The following is a 21,977-nucleotide window of genomic DNA, read 5'->3' as shown; positions in this document are numbered from 1 at the left end:
TTCATGAAGAATTTATTTTATAGAATTTTCGGGGTAATATTTCCTCATTTATGACAGTACTCTTAGCTTATTTTCATTTTGATTGCTCACGTGTGTTTTATCATCTTTATACTGTCTCAGTGCTACATTTTTATTTGAATGTTTTATCTTGGAAATAAAAGGAATTTTACGGTGATTCATAAGATAATGACTTACTAAAGTGATCAAATTATAAGCTAGGAAATTGAGGACAATTACTGTTCAGATGCATTGTTATAGTGTAGCAGGAATTTACAATATTCATTGATTATTAACTGATCATAAACTGAGAATCAAGATCAGGCTCAAAATGGTGAACGTTTCAGTAAAAGTTTAGTCGACGTTTTTTTAGACATCTGTGTAACTAACATCCTTAGTAGATCCGCTTTCATATGAATTGGATAGGGCATGTAAATTTACTAACATCTGAAGGTTTAATATTTCTTAGATCACCCAGTACAAGACAATGAGTGTTAATGACATTTACAAGAAAATTAAGAAATTTATTAGTATGATCTTTGAATTTCAACTACTGTTTAGTTACTCTTGTTTTGACAAACTAAAGTCTATACGACTGTTAAGTTCTCGATTGACTTACTTCTAAGTATAAACCCTAAATCAAACAAAGTTGATCGAATGAAAGTGTAATTTACATAAATTCTCTTTTTGCATACACTGTTCCCCGTCTTAGAGATCTCATTACTAAAGCTCACAGTTCCATTCAAAGCCTCATCTTCAGAGAACATAAGTAGGAGAAAGTGAAGTTACCACGCCAGTCCAAGAGTGACCTCTTCTTGTTGTCAAAACTCTAAACCGTTCAAGATAAATACTGTAGATCGTATTTGTCGTAAAAAACTAGAAAAACTTAACAGTTTCATACCAGTTTGGGGCTATTTGACTGTGTGTACCCACGAACCCATGGCCTATAAGTCTCGTGATAAACATTTAGGCATTAATACTATTGCGTCGAGATTCAGTGGTATTGTGGTGTATGCTACTTATATCTATCGACATAAGTAGTATGTAACATCAATCGGAAGTGAGAAACCTGACAGCAGAAGGCTAAGAAGATCGAGTTGAAGAGAAAATAAGGGAAAATAGACAGGAATCGTGAACTGTAAGGATCATGCAGAATGTGAAGGGCAAGTGATAGAAACTTACAAATGAAGTAGCAGTGTATGGGTCTCATATTTTAGCAAGATATGATCGGTTGTCCCCCTTTTGTTCTCGTTCACAACAGTGCAACTCCAAATGTAATCAGTTCGAAGTGTAGCACAACGGTAATCTCTGATTATTTAATCTGATTATTTATTTTCCAATGAAAGGGTCTTGTGGGGATCGATTTAATCTGTAGGTTGTACTTGTTGCAGATTAATTAGATACTGTTCATGAAATTTCAACTTCATACCACGTCAACAAAATATCACACATTAAAAAATGAGTACCCTTATGCTAGACATCAAAGAGGGATAGAAAAGTAAGCAGTTTTTTAAATTCCCGAACGAAAACAAAATAATTAATCCTTGATTTTTAATAATTTTTCAGTTAACAACAGGTGATACTTCAAGTTTCTATCTCTCAGTAAACCATATTTTGGTCCAAATAATTGTTTTTCGAACAATTCTTAAAATAAATCTTTCTCTCTTTTTGCTCCACAGATAACATCAGATTGTCCGACATGCCGTCGACTTTTAGGGTGTAGTTCACGAATTCATGGTCATCAAACTGACAGAAATTCTAAAGTGGATCAAATTGATAACAATGTAGATGATGACAAAGATGAAGATGATTACAATGAATCTGAAACAACAGAAATGACCAATGATTCTGATAATGATGACGATGATGATGATGATGGGGAAGATAAGGATGACGATCCCAGGAATTATCTAGGTGAGAAAATTTATGAGTCAAAGATTAAATCAACATTTAGACATATGCGTAAATTAGAAGAGTCTAAAGATAACGATAATAATGGTGATGTCGACAACAATACTGGGTATCATGAGTGTTTATCAATATGCGCTTCTAGGCATGGCAAAAAATTAGATTTAAGACGTACCCCTAATTCAGAAGATGATGATAGTAAAGGAGAAGAAGATGAAGATCAATTAAAGGGATCGACAGTAGAATCCACGACAGAAAACAAACTTGTTCATAATAAAAATAAAAAACAACTTTCTAATCTTAAAAATATACCTGAAATACATAAAAATAAATTAGAAGCTGATGTTAAAGCTTTGAATGAAAAATTGCAAATAAGTAAAGAGCATCATGTAAAATATAATGAACCAAAAAGTGAAAAGATTACAAAAATACAAAATACTGATGAATTATACGATATTGATGAAGACGATAATGATGATAGTAATGATGATGATGATGATGATGATGATGATGATGATGACGATGGAAATAAAGATCACGAAGATGATATTGATGATGATCAAGAAGATGAGAATGAAAAGTTGGCAGATAATTACAGCAATGATAATGACAAACATGATACAAATAAAGTACTAAAACCAGGCTACAAAAAATCTATTCAAAATGGTCAACCACCAATACATAAGACTACAAATAAGAAACTGAGTAACGACGATGTTGAAGACTATGATTACGATGACAGTAATGATGATGATGACGGCGATGATGATACTGATGAAGTTGGCGACGATAATGAAAATGATGATGTACACAATCAATCAAATGATGTTACATCTAACAAAAAAGTCTCTAAAATCGATCAGCATAAAAACATAAAAACAACAGTTGATCAATTTGAAGATGACGAATATGATGAAACCGATGATTCGGATCCAGATAATGATATTGAAGAAGAAAGTGAAGATGATCAACCAGAAGATTTAGATTTAGAAATATCACCCGAAGAAGGCTATGAAGATGTTGATGATCCTGATTACAGTGATTGGATAGAGGCTGATGAAGAATTAAATCCTAATTGGCCTGGTAAGCTTAGTCAAAATGTGGAATATGGAATGATAATAGTACTGATGATAGTTATAGTAGATATATCCTAGTTTCATTCCAAATTCGTCTAACACATATGTGAACGCTGATTATCTCTAACCTTCTCATTCTAAACGCTAGCTTATTCAACAAAACACTCAAACATGTACACAATTATACATAAAAGTTTACACTCATCAGTGCTTTACAAACAAAGGATTGTGAATTCAACATGTAATGGGATGCATGCTGGTGAATTAAAACGATTAGATTACCTTTTTCTTTGGAAACAATATTTCATCAAATTAGCTGAAAGTATACAGTGAGATTCTGATTGATAGAAACAAGATTTCATAATAGTTTTCTTGCCTGTTTAGAACTTTTTTCGGAAAGAAATCTCTATACAGTTTTTTTTATTTCTACCTTAGTATTGATAATGTTTATTTGAATATGGATATATGTGTATATGCAGACATTTTCCGCGGTATAGTTTTATTATTCGGTACTGTATTACATCGATATTTAGACAGTTTAGTGAATGCAAACCATGAATGTATTTATGTTTGTATATATAGATAGGTTTATAACAAATTTAGGTAATCTAACCAAACAAATTCTTATCATAGAAATATTATTTAAATATGATAATAATCAAAGGTCAGAGGGGGGTTTTGTGGAGATTTTAGTAATTTTATATAGTTGAGATCATGAGTCAATTAAAGTTAGACCACCATGGAAAATCTGGAAGCACTGAACGGCCGTTTTGTGGTATTGCGGGACTCCTCAGCAGTACGCATCCACGATCCCGCCTCGCGAGATTCGGCCATCCAGTGCTTCCAGGTTTCCTATGGTGGTCTAGCTTCAATTGGCTCATGATCTCAACTATATAAAATAATCAAATGTGTTGATCACTTTTCTTTCCATTCATATATATTATTTTGATTTATTCATGTCATTTAATGTTTAATAGATAAATATAATGCCATTAAGTTGAATAAGCTAAAGAACCCTCCGCTTGCTTCAAGTTTCAACTTCACTAAAAAAAATAGGAATATGATAAGGAATTCTATTTAGTAATAGGTAAATTAATTATTTATTGAACACTTGGAATAAATTTTGATTGGAAATTTTAGGATTGTATCTAGATGATCCCTATTCAAATTTTGGGCCTTGTAGTTCTGTATTTGCTGTAAACGAATAATGTTTACCAGAATACTGCTTTCATAAAATCCAGATAGGAAACATCTCGCCAATTCCCTTCAAATAATATATCCGAAGCTAAATATAGTGCTTAGTGTTAAAGTACTTCATCTATTGATCCTGATCCATTCTTCAACCAATAAAACTCTTCACTACGTAGTGAAAAAACATGTCTTCATTCATGTACTAAATACATTTTCCAGTATCCATGATTACCAACAAAAAATAAACAAAAGTATTGAATTTATAGGTGTTTATATCCTCTCGTCGATCTTAAGGATTGAAGTTGACTAGTCACTTTTGACACATATTCATCCAATGTGGATTATCTCGATATTCCCAGTTTTAGTAAGAGTAAATAGAAGATATCAGCGAAATCGACGACGAGCATTTCTTCTTTTTTGAGACTCGTCATGTTGCAAACATTAGTATTGGGATGCAGGCACATCTTGATATCACAAACAGAACAAAATCCTTGCCCAGGGTTCTAAAACTTGTTAATTTAACTTGTTAAATTAAACAACATACTATTCGTATATTTTATTCATTTGTACGCATTTACTTAACAATGTTTCCTATAAAACAAATACACTAAAATCAATTTCTTAGATTTAGTCGTCAGATAAAGTATAGTTTAAACGACACTGATTATAGATATCAGGTGTATTGTGCATCAGACAACTGAGGTTATTATTTGTGAAAATCACATGCTTAAGCTGTGAGTAAACCATATTATCGTCTGTACCATTATTTTTATTCATATACCAAGGTTAAAATCAACAGAATAAATATTACCAAATAATTATTTAAAGCAATTAGTCCCTTTTATAAATTTTGATGGGACAATTAGAAGACGGAGCTGATGATAATAATGTCTTGGTGTGTAGAAGAATGTTTTATACAGACATTTGTGTATAAGATTTACAAACAAGGATTTCCTACGAATGGAAATGGCCGTCCAGTGCTTCCAGGTTCCCCATGGTGGTCAAGCTTCAATTGACTCATGATTTCAACTATATATAAGAATGGAAATTTGTCAGTTAAAATATTTATCGCAGTTTATATAACACTATCAGCTTAATATCATATTTCTCTGATATCTTTATTCAAATGATTTAATTTTTACACCATTGGTATAATGAAACTACCTGTTATAATTAAACAAAAGGTTAAAAGTTTTTAGTAAACTCTGAGTTTTTATCTTTATTTTCTGTGTAATTTGAATCCAGGTGTAAGAAAATTAATGGCAGTTAAAACAACAACTACTACTCCATCGAAATCGAAATCTCACTCAGAAACGACTAATGGACATACAAAGAATAAGAAAGTTTCATCGAAAACAGCAACAAATGTAAAGACCATTTCTAAAACACCATCATCCAAATTATCTGAAAATTCTAAAACAAAACAATCCAAGGATAAACCTTCTTCTACTCATCATCAACAAAATCAACCAGACAAGTTAAAATCTTCCACATTAACATCATCAAAACATACAGAAGATCATCATTCAAAGAAGGCAGCACATAAAACTGTTCCGTCACAAGATAAATTAAAAACACCAGTTACAACAAATACAAACTCTAAATCATCTACACAAAAACCGAAACCAGCTCGAATTATTGGAAATATAAACGATCATGACTGTGATGGTATACCAGATGATATTGATGAAGATATTGATAATGATGGTCTTTTGGACCGAACACAAGATTCCGATTGGGATGGATTATTGAATCATGTTGATGAAGATGATGATAATGATGGTATGAAAGTGATGTTTTACATTAAATTCTTAAACAATGTTTGTCCTTTCAATCTTGATTTTTCATAAATATATCGTTGAGAAATTGATGACTGCGCTATTAAAACATTTAACTTTTAAAGGTTAACTTAATATTTTCTTATCACTCTAAATATCTCTTGGATGTAAAACGTTTTACTATTTACTTTCTTCACTAAAGGTATCCCTGATATTGAAGATGAAGATGCTAATGGTGATGGAATACCAGACTGCCGTTCTGATGTTTCTGACTTAAAACTGAAAGTAAGATACAAAAAGAAAATGCGTAAAATTGACAGCGATTTTGACGGTGTTCCAGATGACGTTGACGGAGATGATGATAACGATGGTATTCCAGACATTATGGAAGACGAGGACAAAGATCAAATTCCTGATTTTTTAGGACTGACTCGTGCTGATTGTAAGTGAAAAGTGTTGATCATTTAAAACATTAGTATGTGAAATTTTAATAAACAATGCGCTAGTATTCTAATAAAATCCTATTCCACCGTTATATAATCTTGAATTAAACGTATCATGGACACGACCTTTATCATATTCATTAAACTTACTATAAAACAATTTCAAATAAGACAACATTAATGTTCATAATAGTTTTTAAATACGGGATTCGAAATTGGTCGATTTTATGCAAATCTGCATACTAAGGCTAGGTGTATCTATACGGCTTTGACGCATATTTTAATCTGGGGAAGGTTAGTAATGCCTTACCAAATTTGATGGAGAAAGGATTAAAATATTCAACCCACTGTTTGAAAGTCGAGTTCTTTTGGTCATAAAACCATAGCTGAGAAAGTAAATTCAATCATAGATTTTGAATACATTCTCATAGGATTAATTCACTAACTGACATGGAGGATTAATGACCAAGTTTTTCAATCTGTGGACGATGAAATTAATGGATTAATTTAATTCAGTATAGAATAAATAAACTTTTTGTCATCTTTAAGCAATTTGAATGTCAATAAGTTAACTTGAAATGACCTTTTACTACAAATCATTGCTGTTTTTAAATTGAGCAAAGACCTACTTAGTCGACCAGTACTGCGATCAGGGAGTGTAGTGTATACTTAGACGAAAATACTACTGTATTTTGAATTATCTAATGCTATACTAATCTAGTTACTGTCAACTTAGTAGGCTCCAATTAGTCGATTGATTCAATTTGTCACATTTTAATAAGGTATCATATTCTCAATCCTCAACATTTAGAGTGATAAAATTAAAAGGTTAATGTGAAAATCATTCATTATTATTTAAATGGCGAAAATCATTTGGGTATATGATAATACAAATAAGTTGTTGCTAGAAATTACAAAGTGAAATGTTGAAACAATGGTCTACACTATGAAGTTACTATCTCATTGAAATATTCTGAGTCTTTGTAGCGTTCAGCCTGTGATAGGAATGAGTCTAGCATTGAAGAATAACATTAAAGTAAATTTGTTTTACGTTTATCATTCACACCTGTTCCTTCATTAATGATTTATTTTTAACGCGTTTGTCCTTAAACCTATTGTCCAATAATATTAATAACTCTAAAAACGACGTAATCAGCCATTACTGTTTTGAAATGATGGATTTGAAAGCCAATAATTTATCCAATGATTTCCTTTTTTAACAACCATAAACTCTAGTGATCATGATATTAGCAGTTTAGATTTAAGTTCGAATGGGGTTCCAGCCAGAGATGATTTAAATAAAAAAAGTTCAAACCTAGACATATTGTGCTCATAAATAAAGAAGAATAATATATTTCTAATATCCCAATGGGTAGAAAAAATTAAGTTCTTAAATTTTCTGACGTTTCGTAACCCAGTGTAAGCTGCTTCTTCAGAGAAGTGTTCATGTTTGGATGACACTTAATCGAATGACTAATTTTTCAACATTTATAGTCATATGCTCAAAATTAATCGTTATTGTAACAGAAAACTGATCACAATCGTTTTTATATCAGACCTTTGATTTTCTGTATGGATATATATATACACTACAAAAATGTAATGCTAATTTACATATAGTATCATTTTGCAATCGTAATTACGGTCAAAATTTTAAATATCATTATCATTCCAGAATTAATTTTATTCATGTTTTTCAATGCGGATGAATTAACTTGTGTATTTTACATGCGTTAACCCTGCCCTTACAAGTATACTGTAATTATTCAGCCGACATTCGTTCATTGTGTAATGTTAGTGGAAGTGCATGCACTTTGTCGAAATTGTCTATCAGACTAAATGCTTACTAAAAACACTGAAAAATTGGTTCTTCCAATCGATACATCATGCAATGAATTTCGTTGAGATCACGAACCTATCTAAGCTAGATAATCACTAAAAATTCGAAAAAACTGGACAGCTGATTTATCTTAATGTGAAACTTCTCAGCAGTGGGCATCCATCTGACAACACGTCGGATGTTCGGTTGGTACCTAACAAAGAAAGTGGAAGATATTTACACACAATCACGAATTGATTGAAGTCGAACTCGTATAGCATTTGATTCTGGCCCAGAGGTCTAGAGGTTAATCATATGCGTGCAAGACAAAAGGTCTTGAACTCGATACCTGGTGACAGTGTCTTGAATGCTTACTTCTAAGGAGTCCCATAATAGGACGGAACGTATATCTAATGACTCCCAATCCTTGTCTAACTTGGATCGGTTCCTGATCTCAATAAAATTCAACGATCTCCATAATCCTCTTAATGTCTAATGAACAGTCTATTAGAACTGCAATTACCATATACATCTTATCAACTATGATTGGATTTCAAGATTTCTAATAACTGTAAATTTATGGTATATTTGTGAAGATAAGAAAAAATGCATGAAAAAGAAACCATATACTAATAGGTAGCTTCCCGGTAATTTCCCAAAACATATAAACATATCCTTTATGTATGGTTTACAATAGGATTTATTAAAATAAATTCAACCATTTTTTAAAAATCCAAGTCGTTGTCATTCATTTGTAAGTGTAGTTTGACCCTTTCTGTTGTTAAATTTTACACTACCGTTACAAATGAATTACAATTCGTCCTCGTTACACAACTCAGTAGATCTTAGTAACTATGCGGATTACACGTTAAGCGTTGAGGCAAAAACCTCTAGGTTCCAGTCACTTTTTTTAACATAAACACTGGTGTGCAAGTACATCCAGTTGGTAAGTCCCAGATAAGACTGAACGTATACCTTGAATTTTATTGATAGTCACTATCATACTTTACTGAATAATTTAACTAGTTATAACGGCTAGTCTTGTGGATAATTAGGTTTTTAGTTTTAACCTTATTGTTAGTTTTACATTTTTTTTTGGTCATCCTTTTTTTCATATGTGGTTTACACAAATCATGATCGATAAAGTTATATTCCATGTACGATAAGACCAAAATAAACTTTAGTTCATTTACATGAATATCATTCTTTTGCACTTATGGTGTAGTATAATATTGATGCGATAACACACAAATACACTTGGATACACGTACATATATACAATTCATATCCCAATTTAGTATTGAAGTAGAACATATCCTACCTTTATTATTGATATAATAAATGAACAGAAGTTTCAAATACATATAAGCATTTAACATATTTCCCCAAATGACCTTGAATTAATATTTGTTCATGATTGGTTGAAATCAAATAGTGGGAAAAATAGTGACAGCTAAAGCACCATCATTACGGTTTATTTTTATCTTGTCAATTGTTATGTGTACATTTTTTAACAAAAAAAATCAACAGTCAATTTTAAACAGAATATTTTCTGAGATCAAAAAATGTGTAAAAATTAATCTAACTCTAAGGTGGTGATACGGCAAAGAAAACTGTACACTCGGTAACCTAATGATTGCTGACATAAAAAATGATATTAGAAAATAACAAAATAGCTTATTGATATCAACTTATTAAAGTGTTCTTTTTTCATATAGTTGAGATCATGAGTCAATTGAAGCTAGACCACCATGGAAAACCTGGAAGCACTGGACGACCGTTTCGTCCAATTGTGGGACTCCAGGTTTTCTATGGTGGGCTAACTTCAGTTGACTCATGATTTCAACTATAAAAATACTGAAATATCCACAACAACCCCTTTTGATATTAATAGAAATCCAATTAGTTAGTAAATGATGTGAACAAGGAATAATCTAGTGAATATATAGAATGTTTGGTTACTAAATAGAGCTTATAGATTTTAATCATATTATTAGTATAGGGGATATGTGTAGATTGTATTGTTTTCACAATGGAAGTCACAAACTGATCTTAGCTAGATCATCAGCAGCTGAGGAATCTTACACTAAGATGAAATATGCGTCCTGTACTTTCTGGTTTTCAATAGTGGTCTTGTTAAGATCGATTGGTGATTTCAACTGTGAATATTGTTGGATATACAAATCTCACCTACAACATATCATTGAATACTGATAAATAGAATATGTAAGTTTTATGTGTATTTTTTTTCATGTCATTACATCCACTTATTCAAATAAATACATATAGAAACAATGTGAGAATGGAAATGGTTAACTTTCTCATGTGACACTTACTATAAGTTATCAATGTGATACCAATATACATCTTTAACAAAAACATTACGATTGAATATTTGATTGAATGAACTAAATCATTTAAACAATGAAAGTACAAAATAAGAGGAACTAGATTTACTCGAATCAAGTTTCAATTAATCTTCTGGTTACTCCTATTACAATCATACTATCAAGATGTAGATCTCTTTTTTAAAAAAAAACTGTTTTTGGTTTTCCTAAAGAATAGAAAAGTTCATATTTATTTTATGTGAATGAGTTAATCAATCATCATGTAGTCGATTAGTTAGTTAGCTAGAAAGAGAGAGAGATCTAAATGGATAATTAGCTGTTTATCTATTGATATACACAATCCTTTCCTATTTTTTTTTACTGATGTGGGCATAATATGAATACATTATTGTATGTTCATGTTCTTCCTGTTGAACCAAAGGCAAACTACCACACACTTCACTCATACACACATATATATATACATAAACCCATATTTCTGACAACTTGGATACATTTATTATCATGGAATAGAATACATGATGTTATGTGTGTCGATTTGAAAACAGTTGCGTTTTCGTTCGATGTGATTATGTTCATTTCCGCTAAAGTGAAATTGTTTAAATCAGTAAAGTTCATCTATCCCTGACTTTTTCTGTCTTTAATCTGTTAAGATAAACAAAAAACACTTGACATGAAAATTGATCATTTGATGGACGTAAGAGAGGTTTAATTAAATTCTTGTAATAGTTCATACTTCTTTTTAAAGATTAAATTTCAAAGACTAGTACTTTACCACTATGTAAAAAACGTGTGTTTATCATAAGATCTCTAATTAGATTGGTAAAATGATACAGATTTGTTACGTGCTCTCCTTGATTAATGCAGAATACCATATACAACTAACGACACTCGAATGTATAGAACCCTACAGTCGTAAATCAAAAGACGGAAGAATACAGAAGTGATTGTTGAATAAGAATCAAAAATGTGCAGAAAATACATGTATTTATAGTTATTAGCGTTGCTTTTAACGTCATCATAATTCAGCCAATCCGCAAGGACGCAAGTTATGCTACCGTCCAATCATAGCATGCCACGTTGATATTCCAGAAAGCTCCATCAGGTTCAGATTGGGTGGAAACTTTTCGTCTCCTTTAGGGCCCCTAGAGGCTCCGTCGTAAAGGCCGTCCTAACAAGATTTAAATCTTAAAAAAGTAACGATGTTTTTGCACAGAAGTTAGACTAAAAACTATTATGAATTTTCCAAAAATTTTATCAGGTTTTAACTCCCAGCAAAACTGCTGTTCATATAACATGATTTATTCTATAAACTACAGAATATTGTCAACTCTAGTTTTCTTGGTCTCATTCATTCTTCAAACAAACGAAATAACCAAGGGTTTTCATTAAGACTACAACACTTTAAATTGCCCCTCTTATTAATAGAAGTGAAATATCTAGAATGTGATGTTTAGCATATTTGGCCAGCAATTGACGCACCCCATGTAAGAATCAGAGGTGATTGGTGTGCACGGTTGAAAACAGAATAAGATCAGCATTGCATGAAGCCTAGTACAATCACATAGAATTTCCTACGTCCAAAACTCAGGTTGAAATTCAGTCGTGTCTTACAAATTAACGAAGAAACATAAGATGAATATAAAGTTGATATGAAAAGAAAAGCTGTTCTCAATATCAGAATGTAAAATATATAAACAGTAAAACACAAAAATTTTATCCAATCTATGGTGATAGATTTTGGACCCATTTCGTCTAGGACCTTTACCAACAATTAGTTTGTTTTGGACCGCCCACTTAGGGTACAGAGTATCCGAATATACCTCAGACCAATACTCACTAGTTTCATGAACTGATAATATGTCTCCTTGAGATCGCTTGCAGGTTTATTTCGACACACCTGCCACTAAGCAAAGTATATTGGGATATAAGGTCACTGGAACATGTGTAACGTATGTCACAGTAATTTCAGCCATTGAGATTTCACAGTTTCATCAACCGACATAAGATTTCGACCTGCCCCTAACTTTAATGGTACTCACTGGATGGTTCCATCATCATGATTGAATACTGACAACCTACTTACTTATCTTACATTTTAAAGGTGGGTTTCACAGTATACTTGTTCTGTGATAGAAAAATAAATATCTCGAAAGCAATATAGACGATACAGGCTGACTATAACCAGACAATATTCTTGTGTCTATCCAAACATATATAAATATGAAAAACCTAGTTAGAAGTCGGTTGTCTCGATCAACGAAAATCAATAAGGAAAACAGCAGCAACAATATTGTATTAAATCTCCTACTTCAAACTTTTCTCTCTCTCACATACACACACTATGACTTACAAATTAAAAGGATGTACACAACCAACATAATTCTCCTATAATTTCCCTCTTCTTTCTAACCTTCCTAATATTTCCTTATTTGGTTTAAATCCTGAACAAATCATATAGTTATTGTGCCGGACACTGATCTTTATAGAGAATTGTTTCGTACATCAATTATGTTTTCCCTCATGCCAATGACATAAACCGATGTTGTCCTTAGAAATTATGTCATGTAATACCATGACCATCAGTAATGACAACAAGAACGTCATTCCGTATACGAATGTGAATGATGTGTGTTCTGCTTTTATTGATTCCTCTATTTTCACCATTCATATCAATAAATTGAATAACATTCAGTCAGTCATAAACAAAGTAAAACCTGGCAAATCTATGTTTCGGTATAAATGTTGGTAGTAACAGTCTTAGTGGTAGTAGAAAAGATTAGACATAGAAGATGTGATTCGAGAAGAAGATACGGATTCTTGAAATAATAAAAGTTTTGAGATAATTAAAAAAAAACTTAGAATCTGAGAGAAAATAAAGCACATATGCATTTTCGCAGTTATGAATGATTCTGAATTATTTTACCCAAAATCTACAACCACTGGTTACCATAATCTGGTGGACCTAATCTGGTAGCTTGAAACTGCCTACACGAATCAGTCCAACTGACAATGGCGCCAATGACTAACACCATATTTTGGTTTGACTGCTTCTGTCTTTCTTCCAACCTACTTTTACACTGGCCATCATTGTCCATCATTATGGGCTGTGGTCGGGCATAAAAAATACATGTACCGACATCATTATCCTAATTTCTATCTTTATCTGTTACCCTTCGTTTAACCTCAACATTGATATAGTCTGATGGTATCTATGATTAAGCAACAGCAATCTACGAGTCTGTCGCAATTTTATAAGCTAAGTATCACAGACATGGTGGAGTGCTAGAAAATAATTTTATTACCGGAAAATTCAAAAGAATTAGTTAAATACCTAGTTCGAAGATAATCACTCTTGAATAATATTGAAATATCTAGCATTTCTAAGGGTTTTTCTGCCCATTTGGTTGGTCACTACTGCATATAAGGACCTAATCTTCACTGGGGATTTCATCTTAATCATCTGAAGTCATCTGTCAATGCCTTCTATGAAAAGGACGTTGTAGTACATACCGAATCCCCAGATGAAAAATCAAATAGCGTGATAGTTACGACTTGAAACGAATTCACCAGTGAAAATTATCCTTTAATATGCAGCATCCACTAATTGCATGAAATGACAAACAATGATTTTACTATTTTCGGGAAATGTCTATCAGTAATGTACCAGAAATACTTCAATTCAAAGTATTAAATCACGCTAAACATCCGATTCGGGTTACTTCCATTCGAGATATTCGTAAGTACTGAGTGTATTTAAGTAGTTATCGTCGTTAGAAGCACGAAGTGGTGATCATCAAAGAAGCGGCTTTGATTGTTGTACAGCGAATATATCTCATTTTGAATCATATAGCATAATTTTTAGGTGTATTTTTAATGTTACTAGGTAACTGGTGTAAAATAAGATGTCACAGTTATTCACAATTAATTAATTCAATTAAGTGTTTAATGGATTTGGTTGAAATAGTCAAAACTTGTTTAGAACTGGTTAACATGGTTTTTCATCAGAGAATGATTTAATCAATGTTAATCAGTGTTTCACATGACCTTATTTGTTTGTGTGTAATATTCTTTTATTTTCAGGATAGTGATCGTGACGGTATCCTAAATGAATTCGATGATGACGATGATAATGACGGAATACCAGACAGTGAAGATCCTGATTCTAATGGAGACGGTATACCTGATTGTATTGTTAAGGTAAGAATGAGCATGTAAACAATTCTGTGCTATTTATAAGTGCTCACTACTGTAACAGAAAATAATGTCTGCTTTTAGAATAAACCTTAGGCCTTACGTAACCTTCCTTATTATTTCACGTTTTGATATATAAAAAGAGAGAGAAGTCAAATAAACGACCGATTATTCCTTCTGTAATTTTTCTGAAATCAAACTGAAATCATTTACTAAAAAATGTAAGTCTTTTTTTATAGTAGTTTTTTCAATTGTGTACAAATTTTGAAACTAATAAATTATTTTACTAACTTACTTACGCCTGTTACCCCTCGTGGAGGAGCATAGGCCGCACACCAGCATTCTCTATCCAACTCTGTCCTGGGCAATCCTTTCCAGTTCTTCCCAGTTGTTATTAATCATTTTCATATTTGCATCAATATCTCGGCGTAATGTGTTCTTTGGCCTTCCTCTATTCCGCTTCCCTTCCGTATTCCAAGTTAGGGATTGCCTTGTGATGCACATTGGTGATTTCCTTAATGTATGTCCGATCCACTTCCAACGTCTTTTCCTTATTTCCTCTTCAGCTGGAAGCTGGTTTGTCCTCTCCCATAAAAGGACATAAAAGGATGCTAACCAGAAAAAAAATTATAGATGTGAGAAATTTTCAAATAAATTATTATGTATACCTTAATATAATGAATCTCTCAACATTGTCCATAACCTGCATACATTTGCCATCAAAACTTCACTGTTATTTACTTAGAATTATCAAAAAGGGTTTTTTTGGAGATTGTAGTGGTTTATAGTTGAATTTATGAGTCTATTAAAGCTAGACCATCATGAAAAATCGGGTCAGTTGTCTAGAAGTTAAGCGTTCGCGTGCGAGACGGAAGGTCCCGGGTCCGAGTCCCTCAAGTGGGATCGCGGATACTCACTGCTAAGGAGTCCCATACTTGGAGTTGTTTTAAATGTTTCGGATGTATACAAGTAAGCAGATGATTAATAAAACGATAATTTTAATAATTTTAAAAACTTTGGATGAGGATATACCTAATATCGCCGTATTATATCTTAACGAAGAATAAATGGATGGTAACTGCTAGAAGTTATTTATGAACTATTATTACATATATTCTTATTGGACCAATATTAGGTAACTAGATTGCAAATATATATTCGTATTCCTGTTATCATAAGCATTCATTTGACCCATTGGCTACTGTTACACAATTCACCATTATTAACATATTCTCAATCTATTAGTTAGTCTCTTATACTGACAGCCGCGTTTGGCTCGATCTTGTATGATTGTTGTTTTCTATTTTATGGTGTGACGAGGTCTAATTTGCTTGTATATAGACCATGAATATCTGAAATACATGATTCATACAGCGGGGGTTGAGATTGCTTTCTGGACTCAAACGGACAGGACTAGGCAAGTAGTACCAATCAGGATTCAATGTTGACTCTAGGCTACTCGTGCTGGTTAACGTATCATCGGTTCAGCACAAGAACAAGGTCATATAAGTCCCAGAGACTTCCACGTCGTGCATTATTTGCCGACTCTGGGACTGGTTGGAAAAAGCGGAGAGGAGGTCAGTGTATGACATGGTGTCGTGGCATGAAAGAAAGCTGCAAAGGGCTAGCTTCTGTTGGTCCTTCACGACTCCCTGGCTGGGGTCCGAGAGATGGTACAACACAGTGGCTAGAGACGTTATCAGATATGGCTCAGAATAGAAGCCAGTGGCGATCCTGCTGTAACCTTCTTTTACTTTCTTCATAAAGAGTGGTTCTAACTTTCCTAACTGAAAGAGTCTTCTGGTTGTACATTTCAGTCCGCCTTATCTTTTCATCCCTTCTCTTCCTACTTTCATTATTTTGTGTGGCGCATATGTATCTGGTGCCCTTTTGTACCAATATATATGTGTTTAAATAAATAATAAAACATATAAGTCGGTATTCGGATTGGTGATCTTGTCACTTGATAATTAATAGCGTAAAAGTCATGACACACCAACCACGTATTCTAGAAAGCTGCTACATGTCTTTAGGCTGTCAAAATTAATTATACAGATTCCATTATCCGTCTTGTCAAAATTGCCTAGATAAACATAAAAATGAAATCGATATGATGTTCTGTTGACCTAATACACTAAATAATGTCATTGTAGAAAATATAATCAACCTGTTGTAGGTATTACTGTCATGAAGATAATTGTCATCTAAACTGTTCGATAAAATACTATGATAAGGTTTCTATTTACCTTTTTATTCAAATTCTTTGGTAAATACTTATGATGGGACCACAATTGGTGGACAAATTAATCAAATTTAATATAGATCAGCAAAATTCATTCATTCAACTAAATAACGTTCTGGCATTAGAGCTTATGTCAATTCGTAATGAGAACTCTAACCCTAACTTTTAATATTAATTTCTTGCACTAATCCAGATCTTTGTTATAAGCCTAGTAAATGGTTGAAGTCTATCAAGATCACTTTAGTTTTACTCAGTGGTCGTCTATAATTTATGTCTCACTGAAATTACTATTCTCCAATAAATTGAACTACCTTAACAATGCACATCTTTGATTTCACTGTTAGCTTTTGTGATGAGTAACGTGTGATCAACTAACTGAATCACTATAATTTAGATAATATCTTGTAACCTCAGTTAGCTAGCTAGATAATACTGACTTTTTCCAGTTTTAAGCCGTAAACTGTGTTACAGCTAATGGAATAACTTCTTTACTCAAACCGAAATGGAGCAGATTTCGAACTCTGTAGCTAAAAGCCAAGCAGTTAAATAAATTAGTTTACTATTGTATACATCACACTCCAATATTGATAGTTCCTTTGAAACATGACAATGAATAATTTATTCACAACATTCTAATTGTCCAATAGATTATTCTAAGATCATAGATACTTAAATTTAGATTGTAAAAGTTGATAATAACTTAATCAGCAGTGTGCATCCAAGACTGGTAGGTCCTGAGTTCGATCTCGCGAGGCGGGATCGTGGATGCGCACTGATGAGGAGTTCCACAATAGGACGAAACGGTCGTCCAGTGCTTCCAGGTTTTCCATGGTGGTCTAGCTTCAATTGACTCATAATTTCAACTATGAAAAATCTAAGATAATCGTATACTGACACTAATGGTTCACCAAAAATAATATCGCAAGCAATTAAGACAATATTTATTCACCGAAGTGTCGTTGAATACATATTGTTTCTAACACCAGCATCCTGTATAATTATTCGTTTTCATTGTTAACCTATTAATTCTTTAAATGAAATACTATTGACTTGTACATAAATATTGAAATAGGTGTAGCACACAAAACAACAAAATCACTGCAATCTGTCCTATGCAAACCAAAAGATGTAATGACAAAAGACGAAAAACCGAACATCATCTATAAAATAAATTGTTCCAACTATGAAAAACGCTACATCGGACAAAGCGGACGCCCCCTTCATCTTCGCCTACACAACAAATCAATTAGCAGTCAAACGACAGTGATATATCCTCACCTATATCAATGCTTGTGGACATAGATTCGACTGGGAAAATGTTGAGATTTTGGATAGAGGAAACTCTAAAAATACCAAAGAAATTTTAGAAGCTTGTCACTCAGGTCAATCAGCAATAAACAAACACTTTGGAATCGATCCAATTTATCAACCATTCAGAAAAATTATGAACAAATATAGGATCAAGAATCAAATCAATAAGAGGAGATACAATCAAAATAAAGAAGTAAACAATGATAGGTTAAAGGTCAACAATAACCAATCAACATCGAGGTCTACAGAACAATCTGTGAGTCATATATGAAGAAATTCAAACACTTCACTTCTACTTGAATTTTGTGCTGATGACCTCGTTTAGAAGAACGATGCAAGCTTCACGACCAAACCATCCAATTCAAAGAACAAAACTCCATTAAAATCATTCACCTGAGCAACAAATCTTCATCACTCTCATATAAATGTTTTAATCTATAATGAGTGATATCTGCTTACAAATGAGTCATCTACAAACTATATACAAATATACATACAGCTGATTTGTTGATTCATTACATTATTGTTTACTCTTTTTAAATTGATCAATCTTCTATTAAGTGTGTCTTATAATTTTAAAAGTTGAAAATGAGTTGTGTTGTCAATTTAAAAACACAAAAAACAAACAATCAATCAATAATTAGATATATTTTTATATTGAAAGTAGAAAAGAAAAATAAATAAACAAAGTTACTGTGTTGTGACAATTCAACTGGAGTTGTTAATTAAAAGTTCTTGATTAGTTGAATTCATGAGTCAAATAAAGCTAGACCACCATGGAAAACCTGGAAGCACAATAAAACCGTTTCGTTGTAGTATGGAACTCCTCAACAGTGCACATCTACGACCCAGCTTGTGGGATTCGAACTCAAGACCTTCGGCCTCACATACGAGCGCTTGACCTCTAGACCACTGAGCCGGCATCCAATGGTGTCATTTTTTTTAACTTTACTCAATCCACGAAATTGCGCCACCATCCACCATGGTGGATGGTGACTAATTGACTTATGAATTCAACTATTAAATTTTTACAATCTCCACAAAAACCCTTGGTAATAAAAGTTTTTCACAATTCGATGTAAAACGTTAATGAAAATATAATTAATCATTCAGTAAACATTTATTTTGTAACTAGGATCTTTTCAATGTAGAAATTGAGTGTTTTTTACGATTTTTAACTAAAGTTTAATATAAAGTAAGAAATATCATTTCAAGGTTATGAAATAATAATGTGTAAAATAATGGATTAGTTGTTCAAGGCATTGGTCATTAACCAGCAGCTTCGAAACCTAGTCAATTTCGCTTTTAGGTAACGATACAAACTCCCTAGTCCTTGTACATAATGTATAACTCAAAGCAGGTACATAAACTGATATACATTTGTTTATTGAGTCTCACTGTACTCCCATGTTTGAATTGACAATTTGGAGTGAAAAGTTATAAATCTATTCAGTATTCATTTTGTTTGGTTAGATATATAGACTATTATCAGTGCCATTGATTATTGACTAATTTTTATACAGAAATCTTGATTATTATTTGGAGCTTATGTAATTTTGCTGTCAACGGTATAGTTACTTGATACAAACGAAATACTCATATTAGTAATTTCTTTCAAGAGGAGTTGTTTACAAATTCCTATCCTCCTCATTAGCTCACAGTTGGTTCAGAATGTTGACTTGAAACAACACAGGTATCTAATTAGGCTGAAAACTATTGGAGAAAAATACGTTTACAATGTTATCGATATCATGAAACGACCAAAGTCAGACACCCATTGAAAAACCAGGAGATACTGAATAATTAGTTCATCTTAGTGCGAGACTACTCAACATTACTTTTCCAGGAATCAGGGTATCCCGTTTTGTGGGCGAAAGCTCAATTTATAGATGGCTGGATGTTTTACGTAAGTAATTAACAGATGTCTTAAGTAAATTGGTTCGTGATAGCGATGACATTCAAGTACCCACAAAACTCTTAAGATCTACGATATGTTTGGAAGAACACAGAACATTAAAAGGTTCAGAAATTAGTTATGGAAAACTTTATTTAACCGTAGTATAAATGAAGAATGTCTAGTGTGGTTAATTTCGGAAGACGAAAGGGCGTTTAAATTCGTACATAATGAATATTGAGACAATAAATGAATTAAATAAGGTTTGCAATCAATTATCCTCAACATCCAATATGCCGTAATCCAGTGTATGCATCAATATCAAAATGTTATATACATATATCTATTTATAATATTTATCATTTCCTTTCTTACCTATTTGTTTTGAAGTCAGTCAAGTTATCCTATAATTAGTTTTTCTAAGAGACGTTAGCTATCACTCTAAGTTATATTAAGCATGATAACTTATCGAATTGAACTAAATCTAATGATTTTCGTTGGTTGAAGATAATCAGCAAAAAACCCTGTGTCATGATTTTATGATATGTACTTGCAATCTTTAAAAAACTCAAGCTTCCTGGTGGATTCAAACCTATCTTGCCCAGGTTCACATTCAGAGAAGTAACCATCCAGTCCTCAAAATAACATCTTGCAAGATCAATTTGTTGAAATTAATTGATCATTATGTAGTGACCGATTCGATATTTCTCTAATCCATAACAAATCAGCCGTATGATCTAAATATTCATCAATAAGAAAATAACCAGTTTATTAGTCTTGTTTTTATTTGTTGATTTACATTCTTTGTGTGTTTTTCTACTACTACTGCTACTACTACTACTACTAATACTACTACTACTAATACTACTACTACTACTACTACTACGTGTACTTCAACTTGTCTCATGTCACGAATTTTTCTTATTACTTTGTGACAGGTACATTTTTGTCTTATCCACTTTAATGACTTGTCAGATTTTTAATTAAATTAGAACTAAATTTTCTTTATTTGGTAAAGGTGTGTTGACATTGTTGTCTAGCTTGATCATAACATGTTAAAGCATTGAAAATAAATGATTAGTGCAGGTTTAAATATTTTAAAAATTATTTACGATTTCGTTTTCTTTTCAACTTTTACATTCTTTAATTCTAAACAGGATTCAGATGGAGATCATATTCCTGACCATATTGATACAGATGATGATAATGATGGTATACCGGATTTACAAGATCCAGATCATCCCAATTTCGATTATTTACGTGATTCAGATAGGGTAAGTTATTTACAATAATAATAGCTATTTATACTATTATTTGAGTTGATATATAATATTCAATAAAAAATATGTTACTTATTGGACACTGGATGGTAACTAAACCGAGCTGTATCAGGTATCTTTGCAGGAGATGCTACAATAACTAAGATATCTTTCAGTGCAACCAAAAGTGTGGAAAAGAAGTTATATGAGTGCTTACTTTGTACAAGTTGACATTTAAAAACTCTGAACGTTAGCAAAATTTCTTGATAAAATATGTGTATATGCATTCGGTCGATAACCTCGATGAGTAAAAATCAAATCAAAATATGAATTCACTTAGTATTGTTTGTTTGAATCTTCTCATTGATGCTTAGGACTGCAACTGGTCAGTCTCTTATTGGCATATGCGCATACTGCGCGTATTGCCTCGATATTGCCTTATTTCACAAGCATTGTAAGCAAATATGGGTAGTGGCTAGCAGTGGAATCCAGGACACGCGTTTCGTCCTATTTGGGA

General features: G+C 32.4%; 2 protein-coding genes across 5 annotated transcripts in view; both read left to right on the top strand.

Annotated features, from left to right (window-relative positions):
- Positions 1–21,977, top strand: part of Smp_030300.1 — a gene marked incomplete at both ends in the record, with an annotated part of 79,249 nt that overhangs the window by 14,112 nt on the left and 43,160 nt on the right. For 3 of the 4 annotated variants that reach the window (XM_018799578.1, XM_018799581.1, XM_018799579.1), the window contains 4 exons: positions 1,677–1,911; positions 5,418–5,954; positions 6,153–6,392; positions 14,645–14,760. In XM_018799578.1, coding sequence (XP_018651354.1) covers positions 1,677–1,911; positions 5,418–5,954; positions 6,153–6,392; positions 14,645–14,760 — 1,128 coding nt within the window. Of the gene's footprint in view, positions 1–1,676; positions 1,912–5,417; positions 5,955–6,152; positions 6,393–14,643; positions 14,761–21,977 lie in introns of those variants that run through there. The other variant, XM_018799580.1, reaches the window with a different exon arrangement.
- Positions 2,305–3,314, top strand: Smp_145690 (hypothetical protein; the record flags this gene model as incomplete). The annotated part of the gene is made up of 3 exons (XM_018799582.1): positions 2,305–2,316; positions 2,769–2,988; positions 3,190–3,314. The coding sequence occupies 3 exons, from the start codon at positions 2,305–2,307 to the stop codon at positions 3,312–3,314; spliced, it is 357 nt and encodes a 118-aa protein (XP_018651357.1).

This window comes from Schistosoma mansoni, chromosome 3 (assembly GCF_000237925.1).
Source record: "Schistosoma mansoni strain Puerto Rico chromosome 3, complete genome".
Taxonomy (NCBI): Eukaryota; Metazoa; Platyhelminthes; class Trematoda; order Strigeidida; family Schistosomatidae; genus Schistosoma; species Schistosoma mansoni.
Note: the sequence above shows the minus strand (reverse complement) of the source record. Positions and strands in the feature narration are given on the sequence as shown.